This window comes from Gambusia affinis, linkage group LG14 (assembly GCF_019740435.1).
Source record: "Gambusia affinis linkage group LG14, SWU_Gaff_1.0, whole genome shotgun sequence".
Taxonomy (NCBI): Eukaryota; Metazoa; Chordata; class Actinopteri; order Cyprinodontiformes; family Poeciliidae; genus Gambusia; species Gambusia affinis.
This window is the reverse complement of record NC_057881.1, coordinates 1,070,741-1,094,717: the sequence shown is the minus strand read 5'-3', so window position 1 is coordinate 1,094,717 and position 23,977 is coordinate 1,070,741. Positions and strand designations below refer to the sequence as shown.

Sequence of the window (23,977 nt, the reverse complement as noted above, 5' to 3'; positions counted from 1 at the left end):
AGCTTAAAAACAAACCAATCACGCTACACGTTTTCTGATCATGACAAACGTGCGCTTTGATTGGCCGAGGGGATGTTTCGGTCACTCCCACCACAGAGATTTGAAAACTGCAGGGGAAAGGAGGGAGAGCAGCCCTAGAAGTAACGTTGATTTTCAGGTATTATGCTCTTCAATAAAATGTTCCGTGGTTGGTTGTTAGATTGTCTAAGATGTTTTGATATGATGTGAGTTTTGTAAACTCAGCTGTTGACCGATAATCAGCCATGAATAGCTGGTTCTTGTCCTGCTAACATGCTAACCAACGGAGAGAAACTGCTGCTACCGTTAAATGATGCACTTAACGTCAATTCTGTCTGTTAAAACGAGCTCTGTTGTGTGTTTAATGGCTGACGTGGTGTCCTGCAGAAATGGCTCCCAGGAAAACAAGGCAGCGGAAGAACAGCGCGAAAACGGCCAAGCTGGAGGCCTTCTTGGAAGACTTCGATAGTGAAGGTATGACTCCAGTTGGAGGAAATAACTTTAGAAACTCATTTTCTGCTGGTCCGAAGTATCTGCAGACAAATAGATGTAACATATCTTCTATGTCTATTAAATAACGAACCGTGGATCCGTTTTAGGGCCGTATCTGATCCGATTCTTTTTGGGCTGAATCGTTCCCATTGATTCCTTTTCTTCCTAACTTCTGTTAGGTGTACTTTTAAACCTTTTAGCAAAGGTTTGTGGCTGTATGCCGTTAAAATTAGAGGTAAAATAAATAAAAATGAAACGTGCAAAGGTGTTGGCAGCTTCAGGGTGAGAAACAGCAAGTCTGAGTGAAACCTCCTGTCTGCTGAACCTGCAGACAAACTGCAGTAGATCCAAACCGGTCAGAGCCGCTGGTGGGGATTTAACCTCTCAGACAGGATCTTAACAGTTTGGGGGGGTTATTATAGTGTAGTTTTATTTTGTTGTGACTTTTTGTGTAATTCAGTTATTTTGAATTAATTTTTAGAGTGGGTTTGTTTGATTTATTAGTTAAATGTAGCTCAGTTTAGTTTTTATTATACTAGTAGTTTTAGCTGTTATTTATATACGTTGATTTTAGGTGTTTACATAGATGGGGTAAAAAATACTCAACAGAACAAATCATTTATAAAAAATGTATTAAGTTATACAATAACAGTTTCTGCTGTGGACATTTTGCTGCCAGCTGATGGAAACTGTCTGGAGGAAAACATAACAGCTGCACATCAGTTTGAAAGGCTGATAAATGGATTCATAAACACAAAAATGAAGGTTATTAATTCTATAATTTCATTATGTTTAATAAACCTACAGTACACTATTGTACCAGTTAGTTATACTTTTCTTCATTAATTACAGTTTTTATTTTTAATTTTTTTATTTTATTTCAGTTAACAAAAAGGTTTTCTCAATTTAGGTTTTTGTTGTTTTGTTAGTTTTAGTGAACCATTATGAGCTTAGTGTCGCGTTTCACTGAACTCCCTAAACCCGCTGAGAAACTGAGATCTCTTCTTCCTTCTCTTCCTCCTCCTCTTCCTCCTCTTCCTCCTCCTCCTCTTCCTCTCCTCCTCCTCTTCCTCCTCCTCCTCCTCCTCTTCCTCCTCGCTGTCTGTTTGTGCAGTGAAGACCAGAGTGGGCCAGATGAGGGAGAAGATCAACCAGCTGCTGAAGAACGTGGATAACAGTTACAACATGGCTCTGATCAAGCTGCCCAGAGCCGTGAGGCAGCTGGTCTGGCTGCAGCTCTGCGGCGGTGAGTCCTGTCAGTCAGGAAGCTCCGCCCTCCTCCGTCTCGCTCTGATTGCTCCGTTTCTCTCTGCAGATCCAGACAAATCCAACACTGCAGAGGTAGACGATGTAAAGGTGAGCATGCTCTTCGTCTCTCCTCCTCACCTGGAAGTCCAGCTGATCTAACCCGACGCTGTTTCCTCTGAGCAGAGACAAGAGGAGGCCGCCATCTTGGAGAGCGTGGTGACGGAGGACCACGCCGTCCTCCTCAAGTCCGTCAAGAAAAGTCAGTGAAAGTGTCTGGTTCTGTTGGACCGGTAAAGGTCTGCTGCTGATTCTGTTCTGGTTCTTCCTGCAGCCACCAGGAAGAAAGGCGGAGCCAAGTCCGGCTGCGACGAAAACGTCCTGAACTCCAGCAGGAAGGTTCGTCGTTGGGCCGGTTTTAGTCGCTTCCTCCAGCGTTTTTTGTTTTTGTTTTTGTCATCAGTCACTGAGTTCGTGTTGCTGCTTTGGAAATATTCTTCAGCAGCGTTGCTACGGGAACGCTTTGTGTTTATGGAGAGAAGCAAATGTGACGTTTTGTTCCTCGTCGTATTGATCATAGGGAAGCGTTTAACTGCCAGAGCTTGGACATAAATTCAGAGCGGTTCCTGGTTGTAACGTCTTGGTTCTGTTTGCTTCATGGTTCTGATTCAGACCCGGACAGCCAGAAAGCCCCCGTCTGCAGCAAAGAGGTCAAAGGTTCTGGGTGTGAGCAAGGAGGGCAGCACCATCAGACGGTGAGCATGTTGACCCCTCCCCCTCGTTGTAGACCACGCCCCGTTAGGCCCCGCCCCTCTGAGCTTCCTGTGTCTTCAGCTCCAACAGGAAGCCTCTGGTGACCCCCGCCCGGAACCTGCTGGACTCCTCCCTGATGATGGGCCCCACCCCCCTCATCACGCCGCGCTTCGACCCCAGGTAAGACTCACCTGCTCAGACTCACCTGGGCCGGCCGGGCCGCCGCGTTGTGGTGCCGGCCTCATGGCTCTGCCTCCTCAGACTGCCGAAGACGCCCGCCGTCAGAGTCCCGCGCCACAAGGAGCGGGTCTTCAGCATGTCGGTCAACGGCTCCCCCATCCAGGCAGGAAGTGACATCATCATCAACGTTCCAATCGCAAACGGAGAAGTGAGTGTTGGTGTCCCGTCTCCGTCGGCTAATTAGCGCGTGTGCTAACAGAAATACTTCCAGAGAACGTTTGTGTTCTTTTTTCTTCCCGTGTGTCGTTGTGATGGTATAAATATTAAATGATTTAAATAACAAGAAATAAAGATAAAAACAATTTAACTGCATTTTGCAGAAATGCTTCTGAAAAAATCCAGTAAATACGTACAATAATCAAACGTGATAAAAGAGAAATAAACAGTTTATTCCTGTAACACATTTAATCTCAGAAAAGATGCGATTATGAGAATAAATGTCTTTTTGCCCCTGATTGGTCCACTAGAGGGCGCTACAGCCTGTAGCTGCAGGCTAACTGTCTGCTGAGTCCAACTCCAAATTTTCTACTTAAATTATGACGTTTATTGTTCAGTAAGAGAATTATTAATAGGTGATCTAATAACGAGGAGCATTTTAATTAATACTTATGAATATTTTAGACTTTGATACGTTTAAAGAATAATCTGGAAGTATTTCTTCAGTCATGCTAATGAGCCGAAGGATCGGACCGCGGCCCCTCTGTAACCTGACCTTTGACCCTCAGAGCATCCAGCTGCTGGCCAGTGAGATGGACTCTCTGGACCTGAAGCTGCTGGACGAGTCGGCGCTGAGGAGCATCCGCCTGCTGAAGGTGGGTCCGTCACTTCCTCTGCATCACTTCCTGTCTGTGTGCCAGAATCATTCTCTTCTTCTGTGGTTTCTGACAGAACCGCCTGACCACGCTCTGCGGCCCGTCGGAGTAGCAGCAGCTGGAGTTCTGGCCCGTTTCTATGTTTTTGTTTTTAGATGTTTTTTGTTCTGGTTCTTTTCTTTCTGGTTTTAGTTTTTTGTAAATGTTCTGCTAAAGAATCGATCAGAACTGATTCTCCCCTCCGAGATCCATTTGATCCGGAACAAGTTCTGTACATTTTTCATGTTTCAATAAACCCAGTAGAACCTCATCCTGCTGGTCCTGTCTGTCTGAGCATCAAACTTCTGGTTCTGTTGGGACTCCGGCCCGTTTTAACCGGTCTGAACCTGGAGAACATTCATCAGAACCAAATAAATAGACTTTCTTTCTGAACAGAGAAGAACCTTCATGAAGCCCAGAAAGGTCAAAGCTCAGGATCCAGAACTCTGGACCCGACCCTTCAGAATCTCTGGGCCAGTTCTGATGCAGCTTCACGTCTGAATGGGTCCGGTTTAATGGATGAGAACATCAGTGTCGAGAGTTCTGATCCATTAAAAAAGAAGAAAGTGGAGTCTGTTCCTCGGAGAGAAATCAGTGATTCTGTTGGTTCTGATGATCCAGAACCTCAGAATGTCACATCACACCATAAAAATGATTTGTATCCAGAAATCTGGACCAGCAGAGCAGAATATCCAGGTTCTGTTCAGTAACGGTACCTTTTCTCCTCAGCCCAGATAAGGTGGTTCTGATGTTTTCTCTGGTTCTGGAGTGGCTTAAAATGACTTCCTCCAGGCTGGGGTTATGTTTTCCTTTCACTCAACTTTCTGTGAATGCCTGGATTATCCCCGTGAACAACCAGCGTGTTGCTGATGGATGAATCGCAGAGACGTTTTCAGAACCCGCTGCAGTTCGGCGCGGTGGGCAGCAGGGGGCAGCATGTCGCCATGTGTGGGTTAATCCTGGTTCTGAACGGATCCGATCCAATTTCACTCAGCTGAATGGAAGACGAGCTGTTTGAACGACTGAGTAGATTTTCAGTTTGGTTCCGGGCGGTCCAGTATGGACGGGTCGGGTCGTGACGTCACAGAACCGAACTGAGGGCGTCTCCTGTAAAGTTACAGTCGGAAATGAATTGAAGTTAAATGATTTGTTTCTTTTAGCCTGTCGGGGGGGTTAATTTGGGGGTTAATTGTTAAACTCATATTTTTATCATATTATTCATTAATTAAATATTTATTTAGCTTCAAAATAAATATTTAGCTATTATTCAGTTTGAAGCTAAATCGTTAGCTTGCTATTTAAATATGTCCTATTTCCATGTACATACTTTTGTATTTATTTTATATTTAGGTTATATCTGAATGAATTATAAGTTGATACCCTGTATTCTTTTTATCTTTTATATTTGCTAATATTTAACTGGGTGACGTATCCCTGGAGATCAGAAAAGCTAATTATAGTTTGAAGCTAAAGATTTATCTCGCTAGCTAAACTATTAACTTTCTAACTAAATGTTTCATCTTTCCGAGCTCATGTTTTCATTTTCTTTATCGTATATTTAATTTTTGGTAAATTTTTAAAATATAATTTCTTATATTATTAATATTTAACTCTTTGGATGGGAGGAGCTTGTCAACAAATAATCATTTATCCCTTGGAGATCAATAAAGTTTATTCTTAAAGATTTAGTTTGAAGCTAAGTAACTAAATGATTAGATTGTCTTTTATTCTGATCTTAATCAAGGGTTGGTAACTCAGTTGATCTTCTGTTTTCTGCCCGGTTCGGTCCAGGTCGGGCCGTACCGCCATGCAGAACCAGGAACCAGGAGAGAAGCGCTGCAGCCTTTGAGGAATAATTACAGGCTGTTTGCTCGCCTCCTCTGTCTCCAATTGATGTTTGCTTTGCAGCCTCTCTGTAGCAGCAGACCTTCAATAAACTGTATCAGCCTGTTTGTGAGACTGATCCAGCCCCGCGCGCTCATCTATTAGCTCTAAATGACACAGCAAATTGGAAAATTAGGTGGAGAGGGAGGGATAATTTGCTCTAAAACTGACTCAAAGCAATTCATTAGGAGACAAAGGCAGTGTCCTCCAGGAGAAAATCTCACTTTGACTTCAGACATTAATGTTCACCTTGTCTCTGGATCCGTGTGACTCATTCAGGTTGGAGTGAGACGTCCTTCCTTTGTGCAGGAAACATTCGCTAATTAGCGCAGCGCTAATGATCCGAAGCTGGAAACGTCGCAGCTCTCCAGCAGGAACATCTCTGGACTTTTGATTTAAACATCGTTTAAACACCTGAAACGATTAATCAGATTAGTTGTGATTAATTGATGATTGAAATAATCGTCACCTCAGTAATTGATTAATCTAAAAAATATCATTTGCTGAAAGATCAACACACTCTTAGTTGTAATTCAGCCCAAACTGTAAAATATCTATACTTTGCATTTAAGATGTAAATCTGTTCTACCCAGAACTCCTCCAGTTTTAACTTGACCTGGTTCAAATTCTGTGAAACAATCTTCCATTTCCAAATATTAATCTGTTAATCAAAAATGAATGAGCAGATCAGCCTGTATTGATATTCAGGTCAGTAGAAAGGCCTGATTATGCTAGGATTGTTTTAGCTGCATCCAAATGATCAAACTTTCACTTTAAGAATGTTTTTGCATTTTAGGAAATAAAATGTTTTTTCATATGTGCTGGACTTTACTGATGGCCTTTATGTGAGTTTGGATAAATTAAAGTTCTTCAGATGTAGAGAGGTCATTTCTTCTGCTGCTTCAGCTTCTTCTCCAAATAAAAAGGTTTTATGTTGTTGCTAAATTTAGCATTCAAGCATTAAAACAAGCATCAAGTCCGAACATTAAACATCCAGTTGCTTTCTGGGAAAAAATGTTTTCATTAAAATAAAACATTCCTGCATCTTATATGTTTTTAAAGGTGTGATGTCATCTTCTAAGTCTAAATAAATAAATTGATTTATACTTCAGGACTGGACAGCATCTGTTTATGGAATGAACTGAATTATGACTCAGAAAGGAAACAATAAAATTAGTATCAAATTTACAATGAATAATATTTTGACAAGCGATGACAGTAAAATAAAAGGCCAAGTCATTTTGTGAAAATTACAAATGAAATGGAAAGAATTAAGTTAACTAGTATTAACTCAATCAGTAAAAGCATTATTAGTAACTTATTTGAGTTATCTCACTTTTCCATGTTAACACAAGCCAGTCCAGTTGGTGGCAGTAGTGTACCGTTACTGTTGGTCTGCCCACCGCCATCAACAGAAGAAGAAGAAGAAACCCTTCGGCGCCTTACGTAATCAGGTCGGCAGGCCGCTGGATGTTTGGTGGATCTGCTTTGATCATATATAATGTATATAATGATTATATTTCAGACACATTTTCTACGTTGCGTGTTTTTTCTCTGATGAAGTTATTGAAACATTTTCTTGTGTTTCTGTGGCTCTTCTAAGCAGCGCGGATATCGGCGTTTTAGTTTGGCTGCTGGACTCCAGAAACATTCCAGAAACAAAGATGGCGTCAGGAATCAGCAGCAGGTCGAGGAGGACATTAAGAGGAATCGCTACGAACAAGGGAGGATCTGCTGGATTCATCAGAAAGGCAGGTAAACAACACCTGGAGGGGCGGAGCCACAAGATGTCTCACAGCAAGAGCTGCTGAGGGTGGTGATGCTAAAGCTGCTGATGATGCTAAAGCTGCCGATGATGCTAAAGGTCAAGATGCTAAAGCTGCCGATGATGCTAAAGCTGTTGATGATGCTAAAGTTGCTGATGATGCTAAAGCTGTTGATGATGCTAAAGTTGCTGATGATGCTAAAGCTGTTGATGATGCTAAAGTTGCTGATGATGCTAAAGCTGTTGATGATGCTAAAGTTGCTGATGATGCTAAAGCTGTTGCTGTGGAGCCCGGCCTAAAAAGCAACCAAACTAATCATCAGGTCCGGTTGGATCTTCTGAACGGTTCAGATTGTGAATCGTCTGAATCTCTAATTAGCGCCGAGTTCCTTACAAGAATCTTCAGCGATTCAGAAGGAGGAATTTGTTTTAATTTCTGTTAAACAATATCATGCAGAGTTGGGTTTTTTAGATTTGTAGCTATTTCTAAAGCTCGTAACGGTACATGAAACGACATCAGGCTCGACGGTTTGAGTGACATCCATGAATGAATGAATGAATAACCTGGCGATGATATGACTGCTAAAAATGAATCCCATTTTTCCTGACAGGCCAAACAGCCTGAACTGTTAATTTTTGACGGTGTGAATCAGCCTCATCCTCCAGTCTGACTGCGATCATCTGGGAGTTGATTCAAGCTGACTGACTGAAGCTGCTTCGTGCTTCTCCACAGATCAACGCCGCTACGCTGCTAATAAAACTCTGGTAGGAGAAGTGACAGCCGCCACGCTCCGTCAGCTGGAGAACAAGTTTTCCAGCAGAGCCCTGAAGAATAAAGACCCAGTGGAACAAAGTTCAGGTAGTTTCTGCTGGCTGGAAGTGGAGCGCTGATGTGATTTAAATTGAGTGAGGAAGGTGAGAAGTCTCAGCTGGTTTGTGCAGCGAGTCGACAGCAGAATGAATCCATTTCAGAGCAAGCTGGGTGTAAAGCTCCTGTAGAAATATTGTAAACTCACACACTCCCGCTTCTTCTGAAGTAATCAATCCCAATGCAGTAAGATGCTGTCAGCCTTAAATTGCTTTGGATTATGGAAAAGCACCGGATCAGCTGCTCAGATCCGAGTGTCTGTCCCATCAGGATCTGGGTGAAACTGGGGCAGAAGTTCTGCTTCAGAACAGAAAGTTCTCCAGATGTTTGACTGTCAGTGCGACGCTCCGTCTGTTCCCAGTGGAGACGTTTCTCAAGCTTCACAATAAAAGGTTAGCAGCAAGAATTTAGGTTGTTCAGTCTAACAGGAAGAAAATGGCGGCTCATTTTTCAGTCATATTTTCACTATGTTGCTCATTTAAATGTCAGTTTCACATTAAGCTAAATAACTAAGTATTCAGCTCCAATTTAAACATTCAGCTTCAATCTAAATATTAGCATATTATCTAAATATTTAGTAACTCGTAGCTAAATAGTTAATTTGGTAACTAAATATTTAGCTTGGAGCTTTTATTCAAAGTTTATTTCTGCTTATTGGAAAGTGAATTATGTATATCAGTAAATATTTGGTTCCAAGCTAGTTAGCTTGGCAAAGAAGGTTTTAGTTTGAACTGTTTCATTTATAAATGAATAAATAAAATGTTGAAAATTTGACTGTAAAATTAGATTTTTTGTCTTATGACAGACTGAACCCGAATTATTGATGTTAACATTTAACTGTAACTTTCCAAACAGCGACCCATAGCTGCCGGAGCGATGCTGCAGAGCCGGAGCGATGCTGCGGAGCGATGCTGCGGAGCGATGCTGCGGAGCGATGCTGCGGAGCGATGGAGCCGGAGCGATGCTGCGGAGCGATGCTGCGGAGCGATGCTGCGGAGCGATGGAGCCGGAGCGATGCTGCGGAGCGATGCTGCGGAGCCGGAGCGATGCTGCGGAGCCGGAGCGATGCTGCGGAGCGATGCTGCGGAGCGATGCTGCGGAGCTGCTGAGTGGGAACAGGTGGAGGTAATGAAAGGAAACGGTGTGCTGTCAGGTTTGACCCAATCAGAGTGAAGTTTGTGCAGCGCGGCACAAAAACCGACTCATCAGGAAAAAGTCCAGGCTCACAATCCTTAGAGTCCAACAGAAAAAATGGATCTTTCAGATAATAAAGTTTCTCTTCCAGCTTTCAGAGGCTGTAGAATAAAGAGGCGTATTTCTGACCTTGCTGAGGCTCTTATTGTGGGTCCCTGAAGTGCTGCTGCTTATATTGCAGCGCTGAGTCTGTCTGCGGAGGAAAAGAGGTAATAAAGGTTTTATTTACTCGTATCTGCAGCTGAACTCAGAAGCTCCACCGTGTAACACGGATCAGGACACGTTCAGTGCAGCTCCAGGCTTCATTCTCTGCTTATTATTGTTTATTAAAAACTCATATTTCTTGTCACTGTGCATTGAAGATTATTGCATCACATTGTTGCTCTCCCAGGAGAAGCTGCAGCTAGCAGAGGACAGCAGAGCGGAGGAAGGAGGAAACTTCAGGCGGTTAAATCAGGTCGAGTCTTTGACCACTTAATAAAGAGATGAGATTGCAGAGTTTCAGCGTTTATCAGCGAGCTGCAGAGCCGCTGCAGGTCTAATGAGGGCTGTCAGCTGCAGCAGCCTCCCTGTTCAGGTTCCTCTAACGCCTCAGACCGGATCACATCGGAACAAAAACCAGCTGAAAAGAGCAGAAATGCTTCTGGATAATCATGGGTTCGTATTTCATACAACTCTGCAGGGTTGGGAGAGTTGAATTTAAGACTGAATCCTTCCTTTTCTCATGGAAATTGTTTCCTTGTGCTTTATGAACTCGCTGCATGTTATTGTTTACGTTCGGAAATTTTGTTTCTATTCATAAATCTGGAGGACAAAAAGTGGATTCTTGTCCATCGGCGCCGTAGAACCGGTAACTAAATGAAACCTGGAGACGTTTATGATGAACCTGATCAGCAAAGGGAAAGATAACGTCCAGGAATAACTGAAAACTGCTTGTTTCTTTGTTTTTCTTGCTCCTTGTGCAAGAAAAACAAAGACCCGTTGCCGTAGCAACTGACACCGACGCCACTGAACGTCTCAGGATTCAACAGCAAAACCAGTGAAACATTCCCCAGACAGCACAGCGAAGGTTTCAGTACAAAGTGGCTGAGAGTCTCATCACAACAATTACATGGAAAATTTATCGTCCAGCAGAACCTATCAGTGATAAAACGGGCATGACATCACACTGATGATGTCACACACTCCCAGCCTGATGATGTCACACACTCCCAGCCTGATGATGTCACACACTCCCAGCCTGATGATGCGTCAGGACGATTCTCTCTATTTTGCTGCCACGAATCCGTCTGAACCACAGTTCATTTTGCTCTGACAGTTTTGACTTTAAACCGGCAGAAACATTTCAAAATGTATAAACTCGAGAAGCAGAAAGTAGAATCTTCCTTCTTTGATGTTGAAAAAGTGCGCAAAAAGAACAAGCAGGCGCTGAAGAAGCTCCTGAAGGCCAACACCGAGCTGGAGAACGCCTCGGACCGCAGGAGCCGCTATCAAAACCAGAAGAAACTGGAGAAAGATGAGAAGGCGTTTTTCAAAAACTGCGAAAGGCGGCTCTACAAGCTGAACCTGGAATCTGACATGTGGGCTGACGAAGAACAAAAACTGGACGGTTTATGCAAAAGGAGAGTGATGCTTTCCGACGTGCTGAAAACCACCAACGAACAGCTGATTGAGGAACCCTTGATGAAATCCCTGAACAAAGGCGCCCAGCAGCAGCAGCAACGGCTGCAACAAGTTAACAAAGAGTTAAGAAAAAACGTTGGCGTCTTGTCCAAACAATATGTGGAACAAAGACAACTGTTTGAGCAGTTCATAGAAAGGGAAAAGGAGAACAAAGAGATGATGGTGCTTCAAGACAGCCACTTTAGGGAGATCAGGCAGAAATTAAAAATGTACAACCTGGTGACCATAAAGAGGAAAGTCGAGGAGAACGATGAACAAGCGGACGAAGCCATCAGGAAGAACCAGAAGTTGGAGAAGACGCTCACATCGTTGACCCAGCAGGCCATCACGATGCCCATGCTGAAGTATCGCTACATCTGCGCAGCAGACGAGAAACGGAGGCTGGACGCCCTCAACGAAGAGTTGGAGACGGTGGTCCTGGTGCTGACGGAGAGGCTTTCGGATCACACCGGCTGGGAGTTTGCCTTCCAGGAAGTGGAGCAGAAGGTCAAAGATCAGCAGAAGGCCATGAACGTTCGTCTCAGGAAGATCGAGGAACTGAAAACAAAAACAAAGCTTGGGACCAAATCAATGTTTCCCTCCTTTCCAAAAGAGAAAAAGGCACAAGATAAGCTGACCAAACGCTTGGATTATTTCAGAAACAAAGTCGGTGCTCTCCAGAGGGAATACAGAAACTTCCAACCAGAAATAGAGGCTTTTCTGAAGGAGCTTAAAGCTGATGCTGCGAAATCAGAAAACCGTCCCATCAAAGCAGGAAACAGTCCTAAGGACAAGAAAGCAGAGGAGGCTTCAACCGATTCTTCCACTGATTCAGATTACTACATCAGCGACTCTGAAGAGTCATCAGATACGAACGACTTCAACCAGGAGGAGAAACCAGTAGCAGAGTTCTTAAGTATTTCGTACCATTCAACGGACGAGTCGAAGGACAGTTCAAATTACGCAGACGACACGGCTGGCAGCAGTACGTTTTCAGAGATTTCAATGGAGTCCGACTGGGAGGCCAGGAAGAAAACGAATTCCATGCCCAGGCTGATCGGCGTACGTTCAACATCTCCGGCAGTTCATGAAGGGTCGGACGGATCTCGTGCTAGAAGGCCAAAGACCCCACCGCTCTGCACACACACATGGTGGGACTACTTGTTCTGAACGGATGGAGGGAAGGATGGAGGGAAGGATGGAGGGAAGGATGGAGGAAAAGCTCCTCCATAGTTTTCAGGTCAAGATGTTTTTTTGTTTCTCAGCAGTGTGTGTTTGTTCAAATGTCTACTTAGGTTCATTTCTGCCATATTTTTAACCCTTTGTGCACCGATGGGTCTCCTGGGTCCAGAACCCGGCCCTCAGACGGATCCCCTCGTTTTGGGTCCGGAAACAAGACGGCATCAAAAATGTGTTGCCTTTTTGATTTTCTGTTTAAGTAAAACCAGTTAGAGTTTGTCTAAATTTCTGTAAGGAGTGTGTGAACGTGTGCGTTTGTTTCTAATACCTTGTGTGTGTGTGTGTGTGTGTGTGTGTGTGTGTGTGTGTGTGTGTGTGTGTGTGTGTGTGTGTGTAGGTTCTCTCCGGGTACTCCGGCTCGCCTCTATGAAGAAAAACACCTTTAAAAAGTCACATTTTGGTGATGAAGCTCCTCAGTAAAACATAAAGTTCCTCATTTCCTTAATCCGAGACTTTAAATATGTTTTACTGCTTCATCTGTTACGTTGATGTTCAATGTTTTATTTTCATTAAACTGATGTATGAATATTTATAACTTTACGTCTGTGGGGAAGCTCGCATGGATCTGACCAGCAGGGGGCAGCAGTCAGAATCGTTCTCACCTGGAAGAAAAGGTTTAGGCCCCGGCACATGAATAAAAGACGTAAATATGTACAAATAGAACCGGCCTGGTACCGGCCCGGTTCTATTTGTACATATTTACGTCTTTTATTCATGTAACTTTATGTCCAGCATTATGCCTCTTACAGCAGATTTGTCCAATTTAATGTAAAAGTCATTCTTGATCTATGTGTCAAACTCGAGGTCCGGGGGCCAAATCTGGGTCGCCGTAGATTTTTATGTGGCCCTCGAGATTCCACAATAATTCCCTCAAGTTTTTCACCAAATCTGCAAAAGTCACACAACACAAAATCAACAAATCGCCACATTTTTCTGATTTTTATTGAAAATTTTTCTGATTTTTATTGAACATTTTTCTCTGAATTTGCTAAAATCATTGGAAATAATGTCCAGTTATTGATTTTACAATTAATAAAAAATCAGATTGAACATCAGACATTAGCACAAATATAAAAGTTCTATTTCTAAATTAAAAAATCTGTGATTTTGATTTAAAAACAAAAACAGTTATGAAATCTGAGACGGACGGATCGGAGTAAAGAAACAAATCAACCATTTATTGATACGTTAACAGTTTATGGATTGTATCAATACATCCTGGTGGGGATGAGCTGTGGTGGCGCTGGAGTTCAGCACAGCCCACATAAGGAGGCCTCAGTCCTCGACGCGGCTGTCGCAGGTTCGATTCCCGGCCTGGTGACCTTTTCCGCATGTCTTCCTCCTTCTCTCATTACCCAATTTCCTGTCAATTAACTATCAAATAAAGGCCACTAGAGCCAATAAAACCTTAAAAAAACATTCTGGTGAAAGCAGCACTTTAAAAACATCCAGATTTTTGATACGACCCAAAATCAACATTTGTTTGACAACCGTAACTCAAAAACCGTTTTTAAAAAAGCATTAAAAACATTTAGAAAATGCTTAAAAAATAATAACAAAAACTTTGTAGCAAAATTAAATCAGCTTCGTCGACGTTTTGGCTCTAAATCTTTATTAACAATCAGATCATAATGAGTATTTTGAAAATTAGGCAGATTTGCCCTTTGACCTTTTATGGGAAACTGCAATCAAAAGCCATCTTCAGTTTCTAACCACACGAAGCTGACGTGCATTTTTTAAAGTTCTGTAAGTTTCTGCACATCTGGCATATTTTCTGTGTTTTTGTTCAGTTGAGTTTTTAGCTCTGAATGTTTTGTGAGTTTTGTGAGTTTTGCAGAACGACCATAAGGAGGCCATAAATTATGAGCTGAGGGAGTTTTACTGACGAGCCTCTGTGACTTTCCCGCTCCTTCCCAGGAGAATTCCCAGACAAACCGGATCTGCTGAACTCCTGCTGACCTTTTCCTGGACGGATTGCTGGATGAGGGATCTCCTGGGAGCCGCAGACGCTCGGAGCAGGAATTAAAAACAGTTCCTGTGTCAGAGGAAAGTGGATGGTGGAGACTTTCATTATTAATTAGAAAGTAAAATTCTACAGGCGTCAGCAGAACGTCGGCCATGCTGTTGTCTCATTACTCTGCGGCTATTCAGAAACTTCCTCCTGATGCTGGAAGTTTGTGGAAGTTTCCTGAGGAGAGGATTTGTTCCCGCTCCCTCCAGGGTGTTTCTGAACGAAGACATTCAGCTGATTGAGGAGACGGAGGAAAACCTCCCATCAGGCCAGGCGCTCTGCAGGCTTCAGTAAGTCACTCAAAACTTTTAGATCTTTGTCACTTATGATAAACATCTTTATTTCTGAGGCCTAGTTGTTTAATTTAAGTTATTTTTTAGGGCCAATGCATATTAATTAACGTTTCTGTAAAGGCAGCAGAACGAGCTGAAGGGATATTTTTCATCTGTTGTAATTGAATAATGCTCAATTATCCAATTAAAATCAAACAAAAGCTTTTCAAGTACGGTTAAAATAACTCGACCGCAGAGAAATACAATCAGCAGATACAAAACATGGAAACTAGAACAGTTATCATGAAAAGTGTTAATAAAATAATGAAATCTTCCCGGTTTCTCCTCGATGCCTTTTGTTCCTTTTATTTACAAACTGAGTGGCAGAAATGAAGACAGACGTCAGTTTAATAACATAAGAACTCGTGTTTTTCTAAAATTATAGTTTCTTTGTCCAATATTTAGATTCTTTGTGAAACAGTTTAGGAGCCTGCAGTGATAAATGTAGTTTTGTTTTAACCAGGCCAGTTAAAATCCCACTAACATGAAAACGTTTTTGTTAAATCGATATAAAAATACGATTAAACAGATTAAAACGTTTCTCTTCTTCTCACCCTTTTGTTTTAGACATTTAAACATCCCAACAAACTTTCTCATTTAAACAAGAACATTTTGAATCATATAAATCTTAACCAGTTTAAATCTCATTAAAAACGTTTTCTTGCACCAACTTCAGAAAAGAGCCAGTGGCAAAAACAAACGTCCAGAAAACTGCAGATAAATTAATATGAATATATATATGCTATATATATACATAGCTGTCTATAAATATACCTGAATAAAATAGCTAGAATATACAAATAGAACTGGTAGCTAGCTGGCCGGTTCTATTTGTACATATTTAGCTGATTTGTATACATATATTAGCTCTATATTAGCTATTAACATTTATTAGCTATTATATAGTCTTATAATATTAGCTAAATATATATTAGCTAGTGACTATTATATTAGTCACTAGCTGGCTAGCTAGCATATATTAGTCATTAGCTGGCTAGCTAACATATATTAGCCGCTAGCTGGCTAACTAGCATATATTAGTCACTAGCTGGCTAGCTAACATATATTAGCCGCTAGCTAACATATATTAGCTGGCTAGCTAACATATATTAGCTGGCTAGCTAACATATATTAGTCGCTAGCTGGCTAGCTAACATATATTAGCTGGCTAGCTAACATATATTAGTCACTAGCTGGCTAGCTAACATATATTAGCCGCTAGCTAGCTAATATATATTAGCTGCTTGCCTGCTGTCACTGAATGACAAACATTTTTTAGGAAAATCCTGCTAGAAAAACAAACTGCATCTACATTCATTCCTCCCTCAATAAAATAGTTTGCTGGCTGAGAAATTATCCCAATAATTGTTGTGATGAACTATAATATTTTTATTTTGAAACCATGTTCAGGTATTATATGGATTATGTATATATTATGTAGACAATATAATACTTGAAAATGGTGCAAGTATCATATTAAAAATCTTGAATTTTTATAAGTTTTAATTTTAAAAATTTCATATTGGAACTTAAAGATATTTTAAGTATCTAAAATAAACAGAATAACCAATAACTATAAATCAGATGGGAATGCAAATTATAAAACCTAAAATAAAACATATTATGAGGTCTGCAAACAAAATTACCTTTTAAAATATAATCAGAATGGAAATGATTGAACTCATTTGATTAATTAATTACTTATTGTCACAGGCTGTGATTTGTGTATTTAAGGTCATCTTACATATATTTTCAAATGAATTTAAGACATTTTAAGGCCTCCGTTTTAGACGTTTTCAGGATGCCCCCAGCTGTTGGCCTCCACAGAGATGTTCATCATTTCAGTGTTTTTTCGCCGGTGTTGCGATGCGAAGCCAAACAGGAACAGAGCGTTCAGAGTTGAAGCTGTGAGTCAGAGAGGAGACGTGTGAAGTGTCCTTTCAGACGGCGTGACGGCATGTGGGAGTGAGCGAACGTTCACAATAACACAGCTTCTCCCTTCTTCCTCTAATGTGAGCGAGTAAACAACAGATGTGATCTGTGGCAAACTGTTCTCTGCAGAGTTTCTCTGAGCACAAAAAAATCTTCATGTCAAAACTGGAGAAACACACAAAGCATCAAAAGTCTCATTAACTGTCGGAGAGACGAAGAACGCTCAGCAGAGACCCGACGGAACCAGACAGAACCGCCTGCAACTTGACGAACGGCCTCAGAGGGAAAACTCTTCCTTCAGATGAACAGCAGAGAATCTGGAGTCCGTCTGTCTGTCTGACCAAACCTGCAGGTCAGACGTGACTGGCCAGCTCACCTGAGGATTCACCGTCTCTGACTCCTCCCCTGTCGGAGCCGAAGCCATTTATCTCAACACCTGCTGGTTTGTTCCCACTCTGACTTCCTTTTCCTGATATTTGTTTCTATAAAATAATCTCTTCCACTCCTGACCGGTTTAAAGTGTTTATCCAGAAAAACCTGCTGAATTTTGCCTGTGATTGTTGTTCTAAACATGCCTAACCCATAGGGGGCAGTGTAGGGAGAGCCAAACCTGTCAGCCAATCAGAATCCTTCAAAGCAACCAGCACTTCCTGTTAGGAATTAAAAACGGCTCCAGGAGATTCATTAGTGCGTCAGACAGAGAGGCTGGCTGCGTTTAAACGCCACGTTGAGGACAAAGTTAATGGATCCAGACTGGGAGTCGTGTTGAAGCCAGCAGGTGGACGCAGGCTGAGCCGCCATCTTGGGGAGGGAAAGCTGGAGTGAAACTGCTGATCTTTGTCCTTTCTAACTTGACGAACGAGTAAAAAGTGTCTGAAGAAACGTAAAAACCAGCAGCTGATGATGGCGGCCATCTTTCCTCCGCTGCTGGGAAACGGCAACAATGTGACGTCAGCGCCGCGTTATTTACTGCAGCCTGAGCAGGTTTACCTCTGGATCTCTGGTTTCTACGGTCCAAACGGTGCAGAGGAGAATTTGGCTCCTCTCTTCTGTTTCGGTTCCACTGCAGCTGCTGGAAGACGGTTTGCTTTAACCATCCAGAACCAGCTGGAGGTTCAGCTGCAGAACCCAGAAATGTTTCTGACGGGTCTTCAGCCTCTGTTTGGTCAGCAGGAAACTCCGTCCATCCGTCCAGGCCTTCCTGTCTCCTTCTGCTTCCTGATCGCCACGTTTTAACGGATCCCTGTGGCAGCGGGGCGGGGGCGGCCGCCATCTTGATAAAGACTTTTTAATAAAGCCTCGGCCGGGTTGAGGTGGCCGGAACCGGACGCAGGCGGGTTCTGGATCCAGATCACCTGAACACCTCCGCACAGGGCTGAAGGGAGGAACAGGAAGGAGAAGGTTTTAACTGATTTTTCAAAATAAAACCATGGATGGAAATGTGTCGTCCGTCAGACGCAGCTGCTCATCTCGGTGCACCAGAAGTGAATCTAATACTCATAATGCTGTGACAGTAATTAATATTCCTGCAGAGCCCAGAGAGCGAGGCATTAGCAGCGGCGCGCCTGCAGTCAGAGGAGCTCAGGTTATTATGCTCCCACTTCATCCAATATTAATGCCCACCAGGCCGGCTGCTCCAATATGAGTTCAGAGGAAGAGCCATAAGTGGCTGAATGGCAAATAAGACAGATTGGTAACAAAAGCAAAGCACCTGTTCCATTATTAACGCTGTGATTGAAGCTAATGGGCAGAGGAGCGGCGTGAAATACGAACTGCTGAACCTCCTGCAGCCGCGGGAAACAACTGGATCTTCAAACTCCTGGAGCTTCTGAGGAAGAGAAGGAGACGCCTCCATCCTGTTTCCACCTCCAGACGGCGGGACTCGGGAACGAGGGCTTCCTGGAGGCTGTTGGCCTTTTAAATTTTACCCAACCGCTAACGTTTGATTATGAAATGAACCAGTGCAACACTATGACAATAACTGGAAATTCACTGCAAAAATACAAAATATTTCCAGGCAATTTATACTTGTGAAAGTATATAATATATACTTTTAGCGATCGTAAAAGTCACAACGTCTCCTGCTGCTCACAGATTGGTTCAGTAGAAAATCCAAGTGAATGGGAGAAAATCCAGACTGTCTGGGGAGGGAGATTTAAACTGATGGAATAATGCAGGCTGACAGTTCGGTGAAGATCTGTAGACTTTTAAAAATCTAAACTGTGAACACAGAGACTCAGTCTGGTTGATAAAGGATGTAAAATCTAAAGGCAGCATCCTGGAAGCTACTGAGGAAAGAAAAGGTTTCATCGTTGAACCGTTTTGTTTCTGGGCGTTGAGGAGTTCAGGAGGTTGGCGCTGCTCTCCAGGAGAAAAATGATCCAGATGGTATCTGAACCGGGAGCGGAGCAGGTCACTCAGGTTTAATTTCACATTTCTAAAAGGTTCCGACTCGAAACACCAGAAAAAGAATAAATAACTTTAATAATTTATCAAAGGCCTGAAATGAAAACAATGTCAGCAGTTTGGTGTCAGCAGGAGGATTTTATTAGAGACAAACCAAACGCTTTTCGCTGCTCTATCTTCTCATTTCTATGTTTTATTGAAAGATAATAACTGAAGCATTAAGGCAACATGATGGACGTTTTGCTGCTTTCTGGTGGTTTTTATGTTTCATTAGATGTTTTCTCTTCATTGTTTTGCGGTTGCCATGTTTGTGTTTTATTCCTTTATTTATTCATTTATTAGGTTAGTTTGGTTTCAGGTGTTTCTGTAACATGTAACATCTTCACACTGCAAAAACCAAAATATGAATAAATATTATTGGTCTAATTCAGGTGTAAATATTTTAATCCAGTTGAAATAAGAGAAACTAACTGACTGATAACGTATCAGAAAGAAATATGAGCTTATTTTAAGTCACTAATTCCTGAATATTAATGAAAAATCTTCTGGTTTCTTTGCAGATTATTTCATTTATAACGAGACATTTTCTCCATGTTGCTACTGTTAAGATATTTAAACTTGAAACTAATACTTTGTGTTTTTGCAGTGCTCGTTTCTCCGACTCGTGATGATCTGATTGGCTCGTCTGGATCTTTTCTCTCTCCTCCCAGATCGATGTTTAAACTCCTAATGTCTGGTTGTTCAAAGTTTCGTTTCTCGTTTTGTTCTCCGTCCGGCTCCTTCCTGTGGTTCTGATCTCTTCCCGCAGGCCGGCGCTCCTTCAGGTTTCACCTCTGGAACATCTGGATGTTCTCTGTTTGTAGAGACTCTGTTTGCCGAGAACAGATCTGATGCTGCAGTAACTCATCTCTGAGGCGCTGTGACGGATTCAGGACCGACGCAGGAGTCCAGGTAGCGTTCAGCTCATCTCTGCAGCAGCAACATGATGATAAATGACAGATCTGACGGATAACAAAGCAACACATTTATTTCCTTCCCCCTGCAGAGCTTCAGCCGGCTGATTTATGAACGCTGCAGCCGGGAGGGAAAAGTTTGTAGGGATCATTTTGTGCTTCATTGAGTCCCATCGCTCCTCAGAGCGTCTCGCATAGAAACATCAGTTTATGCATCATCATGAAGCAAAGCGCGGATGGAAATCCTGCATGAGGCGCCTCGGTAAGCCTGACGGCAGCAAACACTTTCTGCACAGAAACGGAAAGACGTTTCTGGATCTGCTGCTCAGGATCAGCTGCTGGTTTCCAACGTCTGCTCAGCATTCTGCAAACTGGCAGCAGAGATTCAAACATTCAGAGTTGAAGCAGCTGAGGAAGAGCTGGAAAAACTGAGCATTTCGAGAGGAAAACCATCCAAACCAGGAAGTAGTCGGGTCCATCGGAATCTGTCCGACCCAGAGAGGGCAGCATTTGGCTGCAGTGTCTTATTGATTCATCTCTATTTTTCATATTCTGTCTCTTATTTAGAGTTTTGCTCAAGCAAATCTGTGTGAAGAATTAACAGAGAAATTATTTTAAAAGATTTCTTTCTGGTAAAGTTTTGACTGGTTAAGATTTATTCCTGTATTTTGTGTTTTTCCTTTGCAGGTTTTCCATCCTGTAGTTTCTCCTTCCTTCTCCTCACACTGTCAGCTGTTCCTGTATGGAACAACATTTGGTGCAAAAATATTGATTGCAACTGGGAAGTTGAAGTCAGAGAGAAAAATCCTAAGAAACAGAAATTCTTAAGAACAAAAACATAAATATTATTACTTAAGTCACAAGAACTGTTTGATCCAAAACACATTATAACATCACAAGATGTGGTATAATTTTGATCATATTGTTTTTCCATAATGGATTCAATGAATGGAGCTGATATGAGTCACAGAAGCCTCTGCTTCTGACTGTCAGAGGAAACAGTTCAGGCCTCAGTGAACACTCAGGAAATGGACTGTCAGAGGAAACTCAGCAAACGGAAAACACACGAATGACACAAACTCCACAACAATGAAGAACAACAGAAAAACGCTGCAAACAAAACTAAATTCTTAACCACAGAAAAGAAAAGAAAGAAAAAGAAAAAGGGAAAATTCCACAAATGGAAAAAAACTGAAAATGTGAAACGCTGCAAACTTTCTCCACAAAGCAGAAGTCCTCCAGACCACTAGAGGGAGTCTAATGTCGGTAATGTTTTCATAAATTTCTGCTGTTCTGCGCTGTAAAAAATGATGTGAAGTGTGGCTCCCATTATTTCCTTCCTCCGTGTTTCTTCTGAACGTCGTTTCTGAGCCAGATGTCGACACAGTTGTGCTTTGCTCGGCCAGTGAAGCTGATTGTGATTCTTCGTCCACCAACATTCTCCATTTTTTCCCACGACTGGAAACATCAACTCAGTGTCTTCTTTTTCCCTTCAGCCTCTTCGTTCGTTATTCTGCTTTCCTCCATAACCGCTCCGGTCGAAACCATTGAAACATTTTCCTCTTCATCGTTTCTGATTTTATAGATCCGACGACCTTCATGCTTATTTTAACCTGAAATCAGTTCAAACGTTCTGATGAAACACAAATAGTAAAAAGGTTCAGAGTTTTTTCAGCTGAAGTGTTCGGTCCGTCTAAATGAACTGATTCATTTGGTGTGACTGATTCAGTTCAGTAGTTCCTCTTATCTGATCCGTTATGAAGGCGATCGACGTTTTCCAGTGAAACCAAAGCGACGCGTCAGCACTCAACGATTCATTTAGAAGACCCAGCTTTTGTTTTGGTAGTCCACTTCCTCTTTTCAGCAAGTACATTTGCATATTAGCTCTGAGCTAAATAGACGCTCGTTAAAAATAAAATAAATGACCAAATTTTTCTGAGATCATTTATTTTCCAGAGTGGTGGAAACAAACTCCCACAGCGTCTGAACTGCATCGATCTTTCACTGAACAGTCGGCTCAACAGGAAGTGACACTTTCAAAGTAAAATCCAGACTCTCCCAATAAACCGGGCATGACATCACAGAGAACAAAGGGAATTAAAGACCAAATACAACCTGAAGAATTCAACAATCTGGACAAACGTCCATAAAACTGCAAAGCTGCTGAAACACTGAGTTCCTTTAAAGCGTGGCTGAAACTGCTACAGGAAACCTGCGGCCATCTGAAGGTGAAGCAAGTGATGATGATGATGATGATGATGAGGTCATGGGCGTGATGAAGGCTCCTCCTCTTCCTCTCTTGATCTCCCAGACAGTCGTTCATCTTCCTTCGTTCGCCGACGTTCTCATTTCTTCCCTCCTGACACGGCCTTTTACCGCAGATCCAATTCCCAGCGTTTTAATTCAGACCAAATCGCATCACGCCGCCGCCGCCGCGCCGTGACGGCCGGATTAGACGAGCGCCCGAGCCGCTCTTCATCTCATTGTCCTTCCTTTCTGTCGGTTCCAACCAAAGGTTTATTGATGAGGTTTTGCTTGTTTTCTCTCTTGTTCTCGGTTTTCTTCCTGGAAGCGTCGCGCTCAGAAAATAAAATCATTTCAGGTCCTGAAAATAAATCTTCTGCTGAACCAGATCTGATTCTGCAGGTCCACAAATATAATATTTACATCTGGTGACCGCGTCCTGTTTGATCAGCGTAACCATGGTTACTGGGAAGGTGATAAACCAGTCAGTTATTATGATGTTGATTTAGTGCAGATTATTTCATAACTCTGGTTTAATCTGTGATAATCTCTGTTTTGTTATTGTTCAGTTTCATCAGTTTTTTTTATTGAAAGAAAGAAACTGATCTGTAAAAATGTTGTCTGATGGTGGAGATTTATCGGCCTCTGCTGCCCCTGCAGCCTCTCATTCTTCCTCTATTCTCAGATAGAGAATATCAATATGAGGCCAAACAAATCTTCTCAAGTTGAATTTTCCCAGGCTCTTCTGCAGCGAGTGGTGTCTCCTGGTTTAGTTTAGTGCAGTTGAGTTATAAATGAAGGTAAGTTAGAGTTATTTTCATTTAGATCTTAAAACACCAATATTTCCACCTGGCTGTGTGTTTTGCTCGTTCCTCCTGTCAGCAGCAGACAGGAGAGCTGATCAGGAGGAGCTGCAGTCTTGGTGTCGTGTTGCATCAGCGTTTAAATGTGTGGAGGCTAACGGCGGCGCGCTGCGTTCGCTAACCTGCAGTAGATAAAGTAAATGCAGCGTGCCGTCACACGCAGGAAGCAGGCGACTTTCAGCGCCGCGTCTTTTACTCCAGATTCTCCCGCTGCCTCTTCCTGTCGATCTGATATTTAAACCTGAATCCTCGGTTTTCACGTCGAACCGCCTCGTTGTCTGCCTGTTTTTCCCTTTAGTGTCGTTCTGATTCTTTCATCTTTGAGAAACCCTTTAATCTCCATGGCAACCATTCAGCTGCAGATCGACTGGGTGGACCTAGCCCCGCCTCCGAGGCGGAGCTCCTCCCCCACTCAGCTCCTTCAGACTAGCCAGCAGCAATTAGCAGCCAGCTGAGCTGATTATAGGAGCTGCTGCTCAGAGTGACGCTGGTAGAAACGTTAAAGAGGAGCCATGTTGGGACGACTTCCTGAAGGCGGAGCTTCAGGAAGAGCAGAAGCTTCTTAAAGAGACAGAGACCCAATTTCAAGGTGTTAAATTACATCTTTTAAGTTATACTTTTTATATCTATCAGCATCTTTTGCTGAAGGTAACATTGTTACTGGGTTGTTTTACAAAATGGCACTATGTGCTGGAAAACATGATACCGCCCCTTTAAGAAAATCAAATCGGTCCCAGTACCGAGCCTGGTGGGACTCCACTGGGACAACAAGTCACTTCAAGTTCAAACGGATTTTATGTTTCTGAAATCTGCAGGCAGGCAGCGCACCGGGCCGGATGTTTCAGCAGAATGAGAGGAGGAAGAGGAGGAAAACGAGGAAGAGGAGGAGAAATGAAAATAGCAGAGAGACGCAGAGACAGCAGGCGGAGGACGAGAAAACAATGGAGCAGACAAGCTGGGAGTAGAGAGGTGCTTTAAAATGTGTGTGTGTGTGTGTGTGTGTGTGTGTGTCAGTGAGGAAGGGT

General features: G+C 42.6%; 1 protein-coding gene across 1 annotated transcript; it reads left to right on the top strand.

Moving 5' to 3' along the window:
- The first annotated feature begins 36 nt into the window (after positions 1–36).
- cdca8 (cell division cycle associated 8) lies at positions 37–3,870 on the top strand. The gene is made up of 11 exons (XM_044139557.1): positions 37–157; positions 406–492; positions 1,625–1,756; positions 1,826–1,866; positions 1,942–2,017; positions 2,090–2,154; positions 2,428–2,510; positions 2,590–2,688; positions 2,770–2,896; positions 3,474–3,560; positions 3,637–3,870. Exons 2-11 carry the CDS (start codon positions 408–410, stop codon positions 3,670–3,672), a joined length of 831 nt encoding a protein of 276 aa, XP_043995492.1. The 5' UTR covers positions 37–157; positions 406–407; the 3' UTR covers positions 3,673–3,870.
- Positions 3,871–23,977: the final 20,107 nt, after the last annotated feature.

Coding starts and splice junctions, on each gene's coding strand:
- cdca8 (XM_044139557.1), top strand. CDS start 408: ATGGCTCCCAGGAAAACAAGGCAGCGGAAGAACAGCGCGAAAACGGCC. Junction 493..1,624: donor GGAAGACTTCGATAGTGAAG/GTATGACTCCAG, acceptor CTGTTTGTGCAG/TGAAGACCAGAGTGGGCCAG. Junction 2,155..2,427: donor TCCTGAACTCCAGCAGGAAG/GTTCGTCGTTGG, acceptor GTTCTGATTCAG/ACCCGGACAGCCAGAAAGCC.